The sequence below is a fragment of the Tinamus guttatus genome, unplaced genomic scaffold, assembly GCF_059628265.1.
Source record: "Tinamus guttatus ecotype Peru unplaced genomic scaffold, ASM5962826v1 Tinamus_guttatus_pri_ptg000356l, whole genome shotgun sequence".
NCBI classification, from domain to species: Eukaryota; Metazoa; Chordata; class Aves; order Tinamiformes; family Tinamidae; genus Tinamus; species Tinamus guttatus.
Genome location: NW_028288890.1, coordinates 1,060,594 through 1,078,980, shown reverse-complemented (window position 1 = coordinate 1,078,980; position 18,387 = coordinate 1,060,594). Strand labels below are relative to the sequence as shown.

At 42.5% G+C, this 18,387-nt stretch overlaps 2 protein-coding genes across 2 annotated transcripts; one reads left to right on the top strand and one right to left on the bottom strand.

The window, feature by feature from the left end:
• Positions 1–550: 550 nt before the first annotated feature.
• Positions 551–2,926, bottom strand: CHCHD2 (coiled-coil-helix-coiled-coil-helix domain containing 2). Its single transcript, XM_088530054.1, has 4 exons — positions 2,764–2,926; positions 2,071–2,317; positions 1,388–1,544; positions 551–868 (listed from the first exon to the last, which is right to left on the bottom strand). Exons 1-4 carry the CDS (start codon positions 2,811–2,813, stop codon positions 858–860), a joined length of 465 nt encoding a protein of 154 aa, XP_088386180.1. The 5' UTR covers positions 2,814–2,926; the 3' UTR covers positions 551–857.
• Positions 2,927–5,639: 2,713 nt separating this feature from the next.
• Positions 5,640–17,154, top strand: VKORC1L1 (vitamin K epoxide reductase complex subunit 1L1). Its single transcript, XM_010214688.2, has 3 exons — positions 5,640–5,854; positions 14,702–14,811; positions 15,549–17,154. The coding sequence occupies exons 1-3, from the start codon at positions 5,661–5,663 to the stop codon at positions 15,773–15,775; spliced, it is 531 nt and encodes a 176-aa protein (XP_010212990.2). The 5' UTR covers positions 5,640–5,660; the 3' UTR covers positions 15,776–17,154.
• Positions 17,155–18,387: the final 1,233 nt, after the last annotated feature.

Here is an 18,387-nt window from a genome sequence, read left to right as displayed (position 1 = left end):
CTGGCACTTGTCCCCCGAGGGGCAGCCGTGGCCATGTCGCTGCTGCGGACGAGGCGCTGGGAGCAGCTCCGCTCACCTTAACCAACCTCCCTGCCTTGTTCCAAGCTTCAGCCCTGCTGCTTAGCGGGCACTGGCGCTTACTGCGACCAGGGACCACAGCACCTGCCCCGGCCGACAGGGAAGGCAGTGCTGAGAGCCCCTAGCACCTGGAATGGGGCTTTTATCTAAAAAGGGAGGGTGCTGCTGATCTGTTGATGTCACAGGGGGCCTAGGGGTCTCCATGGAGCGTCATAGGGAACCACAACAGCTTTAGCACAGAAGGTGCCCGCAGCCCTCAGAAACACTACGTAGGAACAATGTTGGGCAAGTCTAACTACCCCCTGCGCTGAGGGGCAGCGAGCAGCCTGCTGCAGCCTCAGCCCTACAGGGCCCTTTCCTGCCAGCGCAGCCCCCTGCACACAGAGACATCTAGGATGTCTTTCCCTTGCTCACCTTGGGATTCGATCCCCTCAGTTCAATCCCCTCAGTCTAAAGCCCAGCAGACAAGCACTCCAAGAGAAAGAAGTTTATTCAGACATTGTATCACACTTACATTCAACACAATGATCAGTAACCAGTTAACCCCAATCAGCTCATTCTGCTTTATTATTCATATTTTTTTCCCATTTTGTTCCGATTTAACCTGCTGTTGTGAATTGTATCACATCTGTAGAAGCTATGGCAGAAATTAAGCCATGAGGTGACAACAGTGTGAATATATGAACTAACAAAGTATTAGGCAGCTTTAGACTATTACTGAAGTTTTCTCCTTCGGTCAGTTGCCGCACAATGGTTCTCAGCTTCCACATTCTGCAGGTTTAGGCTAATCCTGTAAAACAAGAAGTTATCACAGTGATACTTTAACATCGAATCCATAAACCACAGGCAGACCTCCTGGCTCCAAAGCAGCTGTAGAGCAGGATGTTCCTTCCTCTCCTATTTGCTGGGACACATTTAACTGAAGATTTTAGCACTATCTGCCACACATTCCATGTTGGGAATCTCCTTTCTCCCCTTGGGGCAGTTGTGCCTAACAGGCACTAGCTGCAGGACAGCAGGCCCAGGCCAGCAAGCAATGGACACAGGTTTCGCTCTGCCTCTGCTCTCCTAAGCAGCCTCAGTCTAATCCAGACGTGCCAGCACCCAAACCTCCAGGAATTCACTCTCTCCCCACCCCACCACTTCCAGGTACGTGTACTGGACCAACAGAAGCAACTTTCAGTGAGTGCCTGGTCTATATCCGTCCATACTCTTGACAGAAGAGATTTAAATACTGGATATGTGCCTAAGATACTTGATTTTACTGTTCAGCTCATTTAGCAGTTGCCTGGTGCTGTTGCCCACTTACCATTAGCAAACCTGCACTGCTTCAGGACCTCGCTGAACCCCTCGCACAGCTTGAGGTCAGTCTGGTTCTGCGCGCACTCCAGGAACTGCTTCATTTCATACTGACAAGGGGCAAACTGCTGCTGCTGCTGGTAGGCAGGCTGAGCCGCTTGCGGTTCCTGAAACAGCAACATTTCTATAAGAACATTTGGAGAAGCTTCAGGCACTGCACCACCCCAGCGCTGGCTAAAACGCATGGAAGAAATACAGCAAGCAAAGTGTTGTACTGCTTTCTGATTAGAAAACAAACAGCCTTATGTACAAATAGTTTCCAGCAGCAATAAGACATTGATCCATGTTTCCTACATTACAAAAACTTAAGAAACTTTGCATAGTATCTGGACAAGAAACAGTAGTATTGTATTAATGTTTGAGCAGCACAAAACACGATCTCAGACACTGATCTTAAGCCATCATCAGACCTAGAGGACAGAAATCCTTGTATCCTCATTAGCACAGCTACATATTACTTGAGGGCTACATGGTGACTGGGATAATTAAATTGCTGACTAATTCTCTAAAGTTACTTATTTTTCTCAGCTGCAACTTGTGTGGTCAATACATTTTTATTAATTATCTTACCCTCTGTAGAAATGAGCTCTCAAATTAACTGTGTCTTGTTAGGACCCAGCTGTACTCTCTCACCTGATAAGTGATATCGGGCCTCGCAGCTTCAGAGCTGCTTCCTCCTCCAAATCCTCCTGTAAGCGCGTGACCTATGGTATGGCCCACAGCAGAGCCTACAGCGACTCCTGCCGCCGTTGTAGCCATCTGTGCCATCAGACCAGGCTGCTTCGGTGCAGGAGAGGCCACGGCAGAAGGTGGTGCCGCTGCTGGGACAGGGGCCCGAGCAGCAGGTGCTGGGGACGCAGCTCTCATTTGCGGTGCCCGACTGCAAAGACATAAGGAGAAACTCAAACCATCACCTCTGTACTCAACCCTGCTGGTTGCGGACAAGAGATACACGTGATTCCTGCTTTGGGATGTCCCTTGCAGCCACGCAAAGAGTTGATTTCTCTGGTGAGTGATTTGTGCACAGCACCTTGGAGGCTGGAACTTTATTTTGGGGGCCTTTATTTTCAGGGCCAATCCCCCTCCCCCAACCTGCCTTATTCTGATGCCTTAGACTTGGTTAAGGCGGGATCACCTCCGTATAACATGCAGAGGTTGGACGGCCGGGCCCCACGGCCATCCCCGCAAGGCCCCTTTCCGCTGCCCGTTAACCATCCCCCCTCTCGTTGCGTCATCCCCGGCATGGCGGAGAAGCCTTCTTCCGCCCGCGGCCTACGGGGCCCTGAAGGGAAGCGGGGAGGAAAAAGGGCCCACCCGCCGCCTCACCTGGCGGGCGGCGGCATGCGGGACGTGCGGCTCCTGCTGCCCCTCGGCATCGCGGCGAGTGTGAGGAGATCCCGGCTCTCGCGCCGCCAACGGTCGCAACCGCCGCCAACGGCCGCCGCTGAAGGTCACCCGACACCGCCGGCGCGCGCCTGCGTCACGGCCGCGCGCGGTCACGTGCAGGGGCGGGGCCTGCGCTCGCCCCGCCCCGGCCGCGCTGAGGGGAAGGGGGAGGGGCGGCATGAGGCGGTGCCGGCCCCGGAGCCCCGTGAGGGAGAGCGGGGCGGCCGGGCCCTGAGGATGGCGGCGGGGCCACCTGCGACACCAGCGGGCACCGCCTGCCCTGCGTGGGGCCGCTGCCGGGTGCTGCGCATCGAGACACTCTGCCCCTGTGCTCAGGGAACTTCCTTTTTTTTTTTTTTTTTTTTTTTTTCTTCCTGGTGTATCACTTCTGCAAAAAGTGCAACTGAAATTGCTGTTTTTATAAGCAGCAGCTCTCACATGAGATATGTCATGGCACTGCCAGGGCTCAGTTGCTCTGGCGTGGCTTGGCCCCATTGTGGCTCAGCAGTTGTGTATCTGTGTCTCGTGAGCTAATCAGGATCATCAGAAAGTAAAGTTTAAAACAACTCAATTTCCGGTTATATAGAAGACAACTTTTAGAAAAGAACTTACAGAAAACAACTTTTTTTATCCTAAATGTACAAATGGATGTTCATGCACAAAATGTGACTGCTGCACTGCAACCTCATCACTCCATTACCAAGCTGCTACTCAGACATTTAAAAAAATCACTTGTCTTGCAGTTTCTTCAGCTGTGTAAGGTAGGCAGGTAAACAAAACCAGTCATGTCAATGTCTTGTATGCGAGGGCATGTAATTGTATGCGAGGGCATGTAACCATCTCATCAGAATAACTTCACGGAAAGTGGTGATATTGTCAGTATGTAGAGCAAGAGTAATCCAAAGCATGGCTTGAATAAGCTGTTTTTCTGATTATGACCAAAATTATAAGTACAAATAATACAGCACAACTCAGAGCATGGGCACCTGCATAAGTTCAGACTGTTAGTGGTGCTGCAGAAGCTGATTTCTGTCTTCTTTCTGTTTCTCTTATTCTTGGCCTCCCTCCATTTTGGCACACAATTCCTCCTGAGTGGCTCTGGTTTTTGGTCATGTTAAGTGTCTGGGAAGCATTACGCGTTTAACACTCCAGACAGGCAGTCATTTACTTTGGATTTGGCACTTTCTCTCCTCGAGTTGGCCCACGATGCTGGAGAACAGCTCACCCGTTGCACGACAGCCCCAACACGCAAGGCACGTGGGGCCAGTGTCGGTGCTCAGCCCCGCACCTCCATCCAGCTCCGGAGAAAATTGCAGTGCTGTCTGGACTCTCGCACATTGGCTCCCTATTTTCTATACACACAAAAAAGCAGTGACTAGACTGTCTTGTTTTAGGGCTGAGCTACATATATGTGAAATAGGGTTTGCTCTTTCCCCTTAGCTTTAGCGTTTCTGTTGCTCTTTCTTCTTCTTGCCCCTCCTATTTCAGTTACCCCCTCCCTCCTTTCCTGTTCTGTCTCCCTTTGTCCCTATTACTAGGAGGCACAACCTGGAGAGTAGGGAATATTTTACTTCATACACTAGCTAGAGCTCAAGCACTTTTTTTTTTTTCTTTTTAACCCTGAATTTTATTTTTTTTTAATTAATAATTATCATTTTCCCTTTTGTTGTTGAGGGAAGGGTTCCCGCTTTCTGTGGAAGCCACCCTGCTTTAGGTTTCTTTATGAATTAGTTTTGTTTTGGAGAACAATGAAGGCCCGGACTGCATAATTCAGTGTGAATGCTGCTATTGTATCATCTTGTCCCTTGTTCCTTGGGAAAACTCACAGAGATGCATGTCGTACTGACTCACTTTTCCATCTGCCTGCATACATTTTGGAAAACAGAGGAAAAGCAGCCTGGGGCCATTCCCTAGATAAAGCCAACACAGTGGCTACATAGATGTTTATGATAAGCAAAACCTGCTTGATCCTCAGCTACTCAATGACTTCGGTGTTTGCACAGTAGAGGCACTGGGCAATTTCTTAATCTCTAACCACACAGGTATTGATGTTACTTCTGAGGGAAACCAGAAACCCATGGAAGAAACACGATAGGGCACTGATTGCCTCTGGTTGTATCTGCCTAACGGTAGCTCGAGCTATTGACTAACGGGGCCACCGCTATATTTAGAGGTGCGATGCGAATGTGATCCCCGAGCCGTGAACCACTGACGCCGTCCCGCTGCTCAAGTGCAAGACACAGTCTTGATGACAAAACCCCACGGAGTGCAGCGGGAAAGAGGAAATCCAGCTCCGCTGGAGCCACCAGGCCTGTGCAAACACAAAATGTACTTTTTTCTGAGAGTTTTCCAAAGCCCAAACTCTCATGGTTTAAGTTGTGAGTCACTAGAGGTGCTCTAAAGGTGAAGAATGTGGGAAAAAAGCAGTAGTTTTGCCAGATGTGGAGCCAGGGGGGGCACCGGGAGCCACAGGGACGCAAGGGAGAACTTTGGGATCCGCGAGGAACCGCTAAGAGGCCGCGTGGGGCCGTTGGGAGCCGTTGAAAACCGTTGGGAGCCGTTGGGGCCGTTGGGCCGCGCCCTGCAGCGCCGCCTCGCGCCGCCAGGCGCCGCCACCCCCCGCTCCGCCCTGGACGTGGCGCCCGCGGGCTCCGCCCCCTCCCTGCCTCGCCCCGCCCCGCCGCGGGCTGACGTGACGTCGGCGCGGAGCGCCACGTCCGGCGTCGGCGCGGGCGGGCGGGGAGCCGGGGGGCGTGGCCGCGCGGCGGGCCAATGGGCGCGGGGCGCGCGTGCGCGGCGGGCGCGCGTCGCGGGCTGAGGCGGAGGGAGGGGGTAAGATGGCGGCGCCCGTCCTGCTGCGAGTGTCGGTGCCGCGCTGGGAGCGGGTGGCCCGCTTCGCCGTGTGCGTGTTCGGCATCATCCTCTCCCTCTACGCCTGCTACGTGGAGCGCGAGAAGGGCCGCGACAACCATTACCAGGCGCTGTGTGACATCACCGAGCGGGTGCGCTGCTCCGTCGCCATCTCCTCCAGGTGAAGCGGGGCTGGGGACCGCCGCCGTCGCCTCAGGCCGTGGCGGAATGAACGGCCGAGCGCGGCTCTCTGAGGGGGCGGCAGGAGCCGGGGCCTCTGAGGCAATTGGGGTCGCGGCAGCAACGTGTGCTGGACCGGGGTGGGGGAACGAGCAGGAGGGTCCCTGGCCGAGCAGGGAATTCCCGGCTGTGGGAATTGTCTTGCCTTGCCGGAGATGCCTAAGGCGGGAGGGTGAGGCCCTTGCGGTGGCCGTGTGGTAATTCTGGGCGGTTAACGAGTGTGACAGGAACTCGGGGTAAATATACCTTAGAATGAAGTGCTGTAGGCGTGATGATAGGGCTAACATAAATACATGCAATCACAGATGATTTATTTTCTCATATTTTAATAGTGGTATGTGAATTGCTTTTTCCTTATAGCATTCTTAGCAGCGTATGTGATTGTGCTTAATTCAGGAAATATTTGTGTGTTTCAACAGTAAAAGTCCACTGTCTTGATTTATTTTACACACTTCTCATCAGCAATAAAACTGTTTTGCAGCTGTTTTCTTTTCTTTTTTCTTTTTTTTTTCTTTCCCTAAAGGCCAGCAGTCTCCTAATGCATCTTTTAAGAGTTGGAATATCGGTCTTAAGAATGTGTTGCTAGCTTGATTTCTTTTTAAGCAGCTGGTTTGTTTAATCATTATTACTGAGAAGAATTTATTTGCTGTTTGTTTACAAATATTATCTCTGTAAATATCCTACATGAAATGTTTCCAGCTGTTACTAGGTTGAGAAATGCTTCCTAAAAAATAAGTATCTCAGCTAGAGAAATAGGAGTTTTATCCAGCAATATCAAGACTGCTCTCTGAGTGTATGCTATTTTTCCATATATGTTTGTATATACACATACACGGAGATGGAAAGAGGTAAGGAGCTGGAATGGGAGAGGGTTTGGGTTTTTCAGCAAATGTGTTTAATAAGCCCTTGAAACAGCTTCCTTCTGTTGGGAAAAGAAGGATTTCGATAATTTCATCATAACATGGCATAACTAGTAATTTTATGGTAGTGGAATGAGTACTTGGGTCTTTTTTCCTTATTCCTTTTTTTCTTATTTCCTTATTCAATTTAACTTATGTATAAGCTGTCATAGTTACTATAAAGGCACTTGATATGTTACCATAACAACGTTTTATGGGAGAACACACCTGTAATCTGTGAGGGTGGAAGCTGGTTAATTTGTTTAGTCAACACATGTAGGGAGCTCTAGTTCTTAAGACCAGCTCTGTGGTGATAGAGCTGGTGTTGTTTTACATTACAAGGAGATGTATATCTACAGATGCTTGGAAGGTAGTTCTTGTGTTTTAATTGAGGGTTTTAACTCTGCTTTTCTGTTTCTCATCAGATAATCTTTAGTTTACGAAGATGCTAGTTCTTGTCTCTTCTAAAGAAGTGTTTAAAAACAAGAAGTTTCAATTTAAAAAGGTTTAGATGATGGCCTGGTGACTTAAGCTCATACATTAAAATGATGTGTAGGTTGCTGAGATAAGCCATGCAAGCATTGTTAGTAATCTTACCTTCAAAACTTCTATAGAGGTGTATTTAAATAAATAAGTAAAATCAGGGGTTTGATGGTATGCCTTTAAGCACCTAACTAACTGGAAATCAGTGTGTGTTGGTTTTTTTTTGTTTTGTTTTGTATAGGTTTGGACCTTAGCTACCTTATTATTATTATAAATTCAGTGTCAAGTATTAATACGTGTTTATTGAGAGTTTTCAAAAATGCAAATGCAGTCTGAGCTGAGTTATTTTGGAACTAAGTTCTGGTCTTTGGAGAAGTTTTTTTTTTTTTTTTTTCCCCCACTAATAAGCTGTTCATGCTCCCAGGTCTTGCCCTTAATCCAAAACTAGTATTGGTGCAATGATGAGAGCAGAAATGTTGTAAAGATTACCACTGTGCAGAGGGAGGAGCATGGAAAATCTTATATCAGCGACTGACTCATCCAGAAGATTATACTGGAGAACTGCCTTTGTAGTACCTCTTATTATTCAAAATATTAATGTGCAGCATATTTCAAGCTGTTATCCTGGCAAAAGTTCACAAAGTAGTTTAAAAAGAAAAACAACTCAGGATGATACAGTGATCACTACCACTTTTCAAGAAAAAAGCAAGACATGAGGAAATAACTAACATTTTCATTTGGCAATCGCTTTAGTTCTTTTAAGTGAATTGCTCTCTTGGGAATAGTTAAGTGGCAAGAATGAAACTGTCTAATAGCAGTTAATGTAAGGTCTTTTTACTTTGGCTGTTACAATTGTTTTGTAGAGGGAATTAAACTAATAGACAAGTTTCAAATAATATTGCTGGGGGGATAGCTTGAAATAAGAAGTGTAATTTAAGTTGGAATACAGTGGCCATGAGCCTTGTGTTTTGTTCTTTTGCATGCCACAGGTGGCTTTCAGGTCTTCCTGCCTTCTGTTTTGATTCATCTAATATTCCTGCAGAGCAGGCCATTAAATGACTGCTACTTAAGGAAAACGTGTGGCCTAGCATGTGTTAAGTCTGTTTTTAAAATGTTACAGTGTTATGGTAGCTATCCTAAGCTACGGTGATGACCAAAGGGCAGATGTCTCTGTATATCTTTAGCAATATTTGCAGCTTTCAGCCAACTGTGTAAGTGGAGAAGTTTGGAAATAGTCAATATTGACCTAGGTTAACATCTCTAGCTGGCTTATTGAAGAAGTTTAAAGTAACAACAGGGTTTTAAAGAATCTGTGTTCATTTGGATATAGCTTGATGAACAAGATGTTCTAGGGATTCCCTGTGCTGAACTTTGTGATAATTTGGAGGCTTCAGAATGCCTGTCATCTTCTGCTTGAGTCACTGGCTAGTCTGAAGGTGCAGTAAGCATATATTTTTTTAATGGATGTGCCAACATAATAAGATGGTACTTCTCAAAAATGTGTATCAGTAAACTCTTGCTTGTGTTGTGGAGAGGTTTTTACAGATACATAGCTCTTGTACACAGCTCTTGGATTTGCCAAGGGCCCCATGACAACTGTAGTATTGCATTGCTCTGCTCTGCTCGCCTTCATAAATTATTTTAAACAATGAGTTCCGACTTGTGTAAATATTATGGTTGAGCTTCTCTGTTGTGTGGAATAGTACTTCAGTTCCACGTTGTGTGAAAATATGAATATATAACTTACAATTGCATCCTCTTTCTGAGAGAAATAGTATAGTGAAGCTAAAACTTTTGAGTGGTGTGTGTTTGTTTTCCAGGGAAGCCCACCTTGTTCATGTTGTTATTCTGGTGCAACTTTAGAGTGCAGAGTATAACAAAGATCAAGTTGATAAGAACAACCCCATGATCTAAAGAAATGGAGCATGGAATGAAACTTCTCTGGCCTCATATATAACCTGACGTTTGTATTGTTGGTTCCCATTCAGTTCTGTTGTGGGGCAGTTCCCGTAAGCTTGATGTCTGTCAAGTTTGCTTGATTCCAGGTTAAGAGCATTATATAGTAGTTATCTTTGATTTTAATGGTGAGTTTCTGGTGTCCTGGCTTCTCTATTCCTGTTATACCTGATAGCAAGCGTGCAAATATGTTTGAGGCAATTGCTAGTGACTGATGTAAGGTGAAAAATGGTGAAGATAGTGTTATACAGAAAGTGGGAAAAGCTTATGAAGCTGCTTCTTGTGAACAAGCGTAGGCAAATAAGGCTCATGAGCTTTCTAATTTTACTTATTTTTTACTTACTAATTTTAACTTATTTTGACAAGCTTTTTGCTGGTCATCAGTCTGTTTAACATGAAGAAAAGATACTGTTTTTTTGTCAGGTATCTTTGTTTCTGCACAGAAGATGATAGAACTTTGATTAAGCAGCTGAATGTGAAACACCTGGTGGTGATTCAATGTGAATCATACTTGGGATTCTTAAACTGTCAAAGTAAGTTTTTACAGCCCTTTGAGGCTGAGCTGAAATTTGTCCAGTGGTTTAAAATCGATGGGTGTGCATTTGAAGTCTACAGATTACTAGATAGCAAGTATAAGGCTGCTTTTGTAGTTGTTCAGTAGAAAAGTTGGTAGTTTTTTCTCTTTAAGGAAAATGTTTAGGATCTCAAGTTTATTGCATTGAATGTCCAGGGGGAGATGAGTGAAGACGCAGCCTGTCCTGTGAGCCAAGTGCTCTGCTTCAAAGCACTGCAGATTAAATACACTGGTGAATTTCAATGAGTTGTCATAACTGTAGCTAGCTGAGTACTGCACAAGCTTTACAGCTGAGGATACTGAGCCAAAAAAGTTGAAGCAACTTTAGGCTAGAATGGGTCGTGTTGTTTCTACTTTATCTTGATTTCTAGAAAAAAAAAGCCTGTGTTGTGTATGCATTGCTTATCTCTAATAATCTGTAGGTTTTATGGCAACACTTAACAAAGAATAGAATTTTCTGAAGTTCTGTGGAAACAAAAGCAGTGTAAAAGGGGAGAGGAGATGACTTAAAGGAATGTTCCTGCTGAGAGGCAAAAATACAGTGTGAGCTCAGGGTGTCAGCCGTCTTTGGTCTGTCAGGCAGTGAGTACACATGTAAATAGGACTTGGGCAGGACTGATAGGTAATGGACTTGATTGAGGAGAGGTTGGAAGGTGTGAACCAAGAGAGGATCTGGAAGTATTCTGTGTGCTGGGGAAGGAGGGTGTTATAGGATAACCTACAGAAAACCAGCTTAACTCTAAAAGATTTTTGCCAAAGTAGCTTCAGAGAGCTACTCTGAAGAAGTAGTAGAGAGAATCAAATCAATCATTCAAATGTTTCTCTCTGTCATATATGTATATTTTTCTTTAAGGGGAAAAGGCTTAATACTTCAGACCGATATACTATATATCGGCTGAGGCTGTGTCTTTCATAAGATACATGAATCTCATTTCTATATAAGATTTTTTTGTAATCCTTCAGTGATCTGAACTATAATGTATTTTTATAGATGTATTATTTCTGACTTGACTGAAAATCTGCAGTAGCGCTGAGAATTATTTAGCCTGATGCTGTGAAAATTTAACAGTGCCTGTCAGATTGGTCAGAGTTTATGTAAACTTAATAAAATAGATTATATAGAAAGAATGCTTTGTTGACTTGTAGTTTGAATAGCCGGTGCTTCCCTAAAGTCTACGTTAAAGTAGTTAACCATTGTCTGAGACTGTCTTCTATAGATGCTTCAATCTTAGTTGTTAGTGGCAAATAAATGCTAATAGATTTTAAAATGCAAGTAAATGTGTCAGAATTCTTTGGGCACTCTTGGCAAGCTCACAAAGAGGATTTTTAATCGCCCTTTTTTTTTTTTTTTTCTGGTGACTTGTAGTTGAAGGCATTTACTGAACTTATTAAAACTGTTTGAGTGGCCTAAGTGCCCTTGTGGCTATGAATTAAGTTTAATCCCAAATCCTCTAGTGAAGCTGTGCAGAAGCTGCAACCAAAGTTCCAAAAACTACGAAACATTAATGTGCTCTGGATCCTTTGCCCTTTATATCAGCTTTTCAGTGAAGGCAGTGTGTGAGCATAGGCCAGCTTTACTTGCTGCATTAGAACATTCATTCTATACTGTAATTTATCTCAGAAGTCAGATGACATTCAAGGAAATGTCTACGTATCACTTGTCAAGTGTAGGCTTCTTTTAGGAAATGGTATATATTGTTTCTTCAGGGTTACTTGCCTTTTATGGCAAATTAATGAATGCCATGAAGAATAATCATGAAATTATAGGCTCTGAAAAAGTAGTACTATTCAGAAAACAGAATTTGGAGCTATTACAGATATCTCTCTAAAGATATAATTGGTTTGTTGGTTACAGTGCTGTGTTATACATCAGGTTATACTGTCTTTATGCTAAAGTACAGTAAATTGTCTAGTGTGCAAGCCTGCTCCCATACATTATTCTGGAACATAAAGGGTGTTCATAATTGGGCCAAAGAAGTAATGATCAATAGTATCTGATGTTCTAGATGAAGATGCGTCATTTGGGGATCAAGTGGCATCAGCTCTTCACATCTTCCTCTCTTGAGAAGTGTTGGATGTGTACAAATGTTGTTTTAAGCTCCTAAATACGCAACACTTATAAAGCCTTTTTAAATACCACAATCCAAAGGGGAGACTGTTTAGAGGGTAGATGATGCTTTTCAAGACTTGCTTTTGAGGAAGAAGAAAAAAAAAAGGGGGGGGGGGATGGATATTGTGAATAAAAGTCAATAGTATTATTTAGATTTCTTTATCTTGGCTTTTTTTGAAGTCAGTTGAATCAGTATTGGCAAAATTTGCAGGTCTTTTTAAGGGCAAAACTTTTTTTGTAAGAACATTAGAGGTTCAAACTAAATATGAAACGAAATAGGCAACATCATCTTGAAGAAAGGGAAGTGGGAATTTCAATTAGCTGAAACATGCAGCAAGACATCTCAAAGTTTCTCTTGGAACTTCCTTGAAGATAGTTCAGGTAGCCTTTCCCTTATGGGAGTGAAATTTGGGTGTGGCAAAACTAGCCTTGCCGTGTGTGTGTGTATATTTTATGTTGCTCTGAATTACAATGATTTTGGCATTATTTTCACAACAGAGCACTCGACTGCTTCATGGATTGGGTGTCACAAGTCAGTAGCAGGACATAGTAGATTTTGGTCTGTTTTTTCTAGCTTGTTGCATGATTAATTATTTTAATTTAGTTTATTTGACTTAATACTTTATATTCAAAAAGCACCAGTGTGAGTTAACAATAATTTATTCTTATAAAATAGAATCTTTACAAAGAAGATGAGTTCCCTGAAGAATTTCTGAGCAGTTTATAGTCCTTGTGCCTCATAAGGCCTGTACTGACCTCTTATTCCTTCAGGAGTATTCTAATCATGGGTCTACAATCTTTCTTTTTGCTATTTGTTTTCTGTATGTTTTTAAACTTTCAAAGTTATCATAAGTCAAATATGAGCAGAAAGTTTTTTATGACATTCAAAGTTCTCTTCCCTACCTCACTTGCTTGCAAAAACACTTGGTTGCTTGTTTTAGTGTCTTTAGAGACCTTGATAGAATTAGGAGATGAAATGGTCTCTCTTAGACACAAAGTCTAAACTCTTGGCATTTTAGTTTGTAGAAAAATTCCTCACCTATGAAACCCTCTAAAGCTGAAAAAAAAAGTGCATTGCAGCTTGACTGACAGGATTCTTTGCTATTTCTGAGTGTGTGTGGAATAAAATGCAGGATTTAAGCTGTCCTCCAATGACTGAAAAATAATACCTGATGTCCTTAACCTGCTGGAAGGCCAACAAGATACTTAGGAACTATTGCAGGGGGGAAATGGTTTTGCCATGTTGGCTTTTTGCAGCTATGAACATATCACCTGGGGTTACTGACTGTCGTAAAGGGCTCGGACTCATTATCTTTCCATTAGCAACGTTTTATTGACTTGCAGGATAACGACATAACAGTCTGTGGTCCAGAGTTTCTGATGTTTTAAACTTGGGTTCAAGCATGACAGAATAGCAGACTCCTAAGATCAGAGATGCTTTCTCTGAAGAAAAACTATTAGTTTCCTGTCCTTGAAAAACTTATTTTGTGAAAGTGCCCTTCATTCAGTATTCAGATCAGTGAAGAGTCTCAGACAATTCAAAATGGGCTAGAGTTGACCTCCGATCAGATAGTGCCAGAATTGTAAATTTACGAGGGTAAATGCAGGGTAAATGCTTATCTGAAAATGATGTAAGGTTTGGACTGTTGTTCCAGAGCGCCCTAGGACAACTCGGCCACCAGCTGTTGCACACAGATCTTCTGAGATGGTGCAAGAATGCGTCCTCAGATCCCGTGCTGAGCTGTTTCAGCATGCTCAGCTGGCAGAAAATAACTCCATTTTATTGTTAGCATTTTGCTGACTCATTTGGACAAAATGATTCAATGCGGGATCAGAATAAGTGAGAGCATTGAGCCAGGGCAGAGAGAGGGTAGGACTTCAGCATCCTGTGGTTAGATTGACCTTGGTTGATGGGGAAGCACGGTCTCGGTCACACTTGGAGTTATGCTGTTCAGTCCCTTAGGAAGGAAAGCCTGGGTACGTGTTAAATGGAGTTTAACATCACCCCATAAAGAATTCCAGCTTGGAGGTTGGAACATTTCCATAGTGCTTGCATATAGCTAGCTGAATGAAATGTAGAAAATCCAAAATCATCTATTAGATACATTAAAAGTACTGCTGTTTTGCACTTTATCTGGATGTTTGACACTGCATTTGGTGCTTGGGCATCCTGGCAGTTATCAAACATTGTGGCTGTTTTATGAAAGTAAGCTTTTAAATTAAAAAGTTTTAACTCTAAAATCCAGATAAGTGTCTCTAGGTGGAAAATCAGGTCCTAGCTGAGAAGGATTCTTCTGAACTCAAGTGCTGCTTTGTAATGCTGATTCATGCACAAGCCATCCTCAGAGATGGCAAGGACTGTGCCATCTGCTTTACACTTCAGGGCCTTACAGTGTCCCTCGTAATTTGCATTAGCCCCAAATGTGCCCTAGGATCCCTGTCCGAGGAGATGATCACACTGCTTTTCTAAGCAGAAGTTAATGTTGCCTCTTTCTAAGCTTTCCACAGTGCTGGGTTGTGGGGCAATGTAACTGTGACGATGCAAGTGTCATTCTTGTGAACCCTCTCTCTGCAAAGGTGATGTGAGTGCTACCCTGAAGCTTGTGAACCTAGAACTTGCCAGCGTGTCAAATACTTTAGCCCGAGCATCACTGATATATGTGGGGTTTTTTTGTTGTTGTTGTTGCTGGTGAAACGGTGAATGAAAATACTGACATAAAGCATAAGGTGCCCAAATATAATTTAACTGGTTTCCCTGTTTTACAGATGGGGTCGAGGATTTGGTGTGTTGGGTTCCATCTTTGGAAAAGACAGTTTAATAAATCAGCCAAACAGTGTTTATGGACTCGTGTTTTATATACTACAAATGTTGCTTGGTAAGTATTAACACAATTGACAGTCTAACATGTGTAGCAGGTCTGTAGTGATGAAAGAAGTGTGTGTTACACATTGCAGAGTTTGCAGGAAAATGGATAAAATGCAAGTGACTTTTACTGTCTCTTTAGCACCGGTCCGATAGTTCGTTTGTGCAAAGGGCTTAAAAACCCAGCTGCTAACAAGAGCAATCTCACTTGCTCCTGCTATGCTATTAATAACGTAAGCATCAAGACATTTTTACTTAAATATCCATAACAGTAGATTTGAGGATAGAAAAGAGCGAACAAAAATTAAATGGACGTGTTTTATAGGAGTAGTATGGATAGTAGTTGAATGAATGAATGAATGCATGCAATGTAGTCTATTAAAATACATGCAAATTTCTCTAACTGCATAACAACTAATAACGTTAACATGATTAGTGGTTATAAGTGGTTATATTGGTGGTTATAAATGCTTATTAGTGGTTATAAGTTGACTAACTTGGTAATTTTACCATAATTCGGGAGTAAGGAAGATGGTAACTATTACACGTGCCTCTTGCCCAAGACTGTTGTAGAGAGCCTAGAATTGTCATTCAAAATAGCAATTTGTCAGTCACCTTGGAGTCGGGGTATTCTGAACAAATTTGTATGTTGTACAAACTTGCCAAATAGCCTTGGGTTTGAATGCAGGTTTTTAGGCTTTACTATGTGAAGTGAGAGCAGTGATAGTAACTTTCTCTCTCTCGTTGCAGGTATGACAGCAAGTGCAGTAGCAGCTCTGATCCTCATGACATCCTCCATAGTGTCTGTAGTAGGGTCTTTATACTTGGCATATATTCTGTACTTCGTGCTGAAGGAATTTTGCATTGTCTGCATCATCACATATTTCCTGAACTTCATTCTCTTTATCATCAACTACAAACGACTAGTTTATTTGAACGAGGCCTGGAAACGGCAACTCCAACCCAAACAGGAATAATGCCTGTTTGAACTTTTTGACTGACAGTCTGAAGACCCAACTTCCATTAAGTTTATTTTGCAGTAATTTTTTTATTCTTCATATCAGACACTTTCCCTGAGAATCATAACTGAATTTTTAATTATAAATTGGAAGGGGCCCTAGATAATTTTTTTGTGCTAACATTGAATTTAAATGTGGTTATGAAAGGAAGCTCTAATACAATCAAAGACAAGCTTTAACTTTACTTTAAAGGAGTTTTAGCCACAGCAAAACTAGACTCTCCCTCCGCCCCCTCCACCTGTGCAGTGGGTAACACTTGCTACAAAATATCCTGTATATAAATTCAATTTCAGGTATAACAAGATGTGATCATGACATTAAATATTCTAGGATAGGATTACCATATTTAATGTTGCCATGTTTACAGTATGTGTATTACATTTTTTTAAGCTGATGGACTTAGATTTGACTTGGACTTACACTGTAAATAAAACTAGAAATACTGGTTTCATCCCTGGAGAACTCACTGTACAATCAGTTTTGTTAGCCTGGGAGACTTCAGAGTGTTCAGCTAAGAGGTGACTGAGACGATGGAAGGAGTGACTTCTATAGAGAAAACGTTGCTGCACTCACTGCTAGTGCTTTCATAAAAAAAAAAAAAAGAAAAGATGGTTGGGTTTTGTTCCTTATTTCTTTTTTCTTTCCACTAATGAAAAGGGGAAAGCTGAAACCTGAAGTATGCCCATTAAACCACAATTTCATTAACTTCTGTCCAGAATGAAAATAACTAAATGTGGTCAATAGTAAGCTACCATCAGGATATTAGGATATTATATACACATTGGGGGTTGGTGTGTCGAAGAGATCTCTTTGAAATGGCTTAATTTCCATGCAGAGTTATGTTTTCATTTCAGAGTGCTGTCAGGCAGCCAGTGTTACTAATGTTTGATGTTATATGAATGCTGCAGTATAGGATTGCAATTTGCAGTGGAAACCACTGACTGGAATAGCCAAGTAGTGCACTGAATAAGCAGATACTTAATTGATCTTGGTCAGGATCTTTGGTTTGTGCTATATTGGGAAATGAACTTTAGGACAGATGCACGTAAGGTCCCTTGGAAGGGCAGTCTGTTTGGTGAGATAAGTAAATGTGCTCCTGAAAACGAAATGTGATAGTGCTATCATTGCTCTTTCTAATAACTAATTACAAAAAAAGAAAAAAAAAATTAAACTACAGATTTAAGCACCTGAACAAAATTGTAAATGTTCTTTCTGCACTCAGTATTCTAAGGCTGAATGTTAAAAGTGCCTTCTGTCTTTTGAAATCTTAAACCAAATATTTCGTGGTGAACTTGGCAGGCAGAAGCTCCTGGCTTGAAAAAATGAACAAACAAAAAGGGAAGAAAAAAAAAAAGGGGGGCAACAGAATTGCTGGGCATAGAAAGATATTCAGATATCTCTTTTAGTTTTTAGACTGAGAAGTGGTAGCAATATTGTTTCAGTTAAATCAATGTGACAGAAGGTTGATGCCATGATTCAGAAAAGTAAAATACTTCTGTTTCAAACTGTGTGACAGCAAAACAAAAGGTTTGGCTACTTTCTCTAATTGGTGCTGTGCTGCTTCTTGCCCTTGTCAGCTTCTAAATATGAAGAGTTCCAACTGCATACCCATTTATTTAAAGAGTTAAACTAGTTTAGTTTTTTTCTTAAACATGAATGTCTGAGACACTTACGCTGTATTGCTAAGTGAATTTTAAACACTAAGTTACCGAGGATAAACTTGACTGTGAAACATGCAGTGTTCAGTAGAGAAGATAGGATTTTAAGACTCAATTCACAAATTAGTATTTAAATTACTACTGAGATAATTTTCTGGTTTGTATCCAAGATGTAGGTGGAAACTGCTTTATGTATAAAGTTCTGTGGTATGAGTAACATCTGTTGCATGTAACACTAAATTACTTGTCCCTCTTGTCTAACAGTTTTGGACAATGCATTTTGTATTGACCAGAGTATAGTTAAAGCTTGTCTTGATGTTTAGTTCTGTCTCTTAAATGCCTTGAACTTTGATGTGAAAGGAGCGGACAATGTTAAACTGGTCCCTCAAGGTTTTACTGTGTCCTTTTACATGCCTTGAGGCAATACTGCTGTTTCACATGTTGTATAGATTCGTTTTGATGCATTCCTGTGATCTAGACTAAGGCATCTTTCCATCCAAGGAAGAGGTGAACACGTGCAGCCTGAAATGGTTAGTTGCAGTGCTAATACCTCAGAGCAAGCAGCGATGGAGACAAGTATAATCAATGATTACTTGGTCCAATTTCTGGTTTAATCCACACCAAAAAAAAAAAAAGGAAAAAAAACAAAACAAGTCCCATCAACTGAAAGTTAAGTGTTGACTAACTTCACTGTGTCTTGTGCTTGTCTGTGTGGGCATAGTCTGTTAATTCGGTTTGTTGAGTAAAATTGTTTGGGGCCAGATTTTCTGCATTTATGTCTGCAGTCCTTGTTTATGTGCACATAGGGATCAAATGCAAAATTAGTTTGGTCTCTGGAAGAACTTACAGCTCTGTGCACGATCTGGCAATTCTGATCCTTAATTGTGAACTTTTGTCTTGTGTGCTTTTCTT

Coding starts and splice junctions, on each gene's coding strand:
- VKORC1L1 (XM_010214688.2), top strand. CDS start 5,661: ATGGCGGCGCCCGTCCTGCTGCGAGTGTCGGTGCCGCGCTGGGAGCGG. Junction 5,855..14,701: donor TCCGTCGCCATCTCCTCCAG/GTGAAGCGGGGC, acceptor CCTGTTTTACAG/ATGGGGTCGAGGATTTGGTG. Junction 14,812..15,548: donor TATACTACAAATGTTGCTTG/GTAAGTATTAAC, acceptor CTCTCGTTGCAG/GTATGACAGCAAGTGCAGTA.
- CHCHD2 (XM_088530054.1), bottom strand. CDS start 2,813: ATGCCGAGGGGCAGCAGGAGCCGCACGTCCCGCATGCCGCCGCCCGCC. Junction 2,318..2,763: donor CGCATGCCGCCGCCCGCCAG/GTGAGGCGGCGG, acceptor ATGTCTTTGCAG/TCGGGCACCGCAAATGAGAG. Junction 1,545..2,070: donor GGCCCGATATCACTTATCAG/GTGAGAGAGTAC, acceptor TTGCTGTTTCAG/GAACCGCAAGCGGCTCAGCC.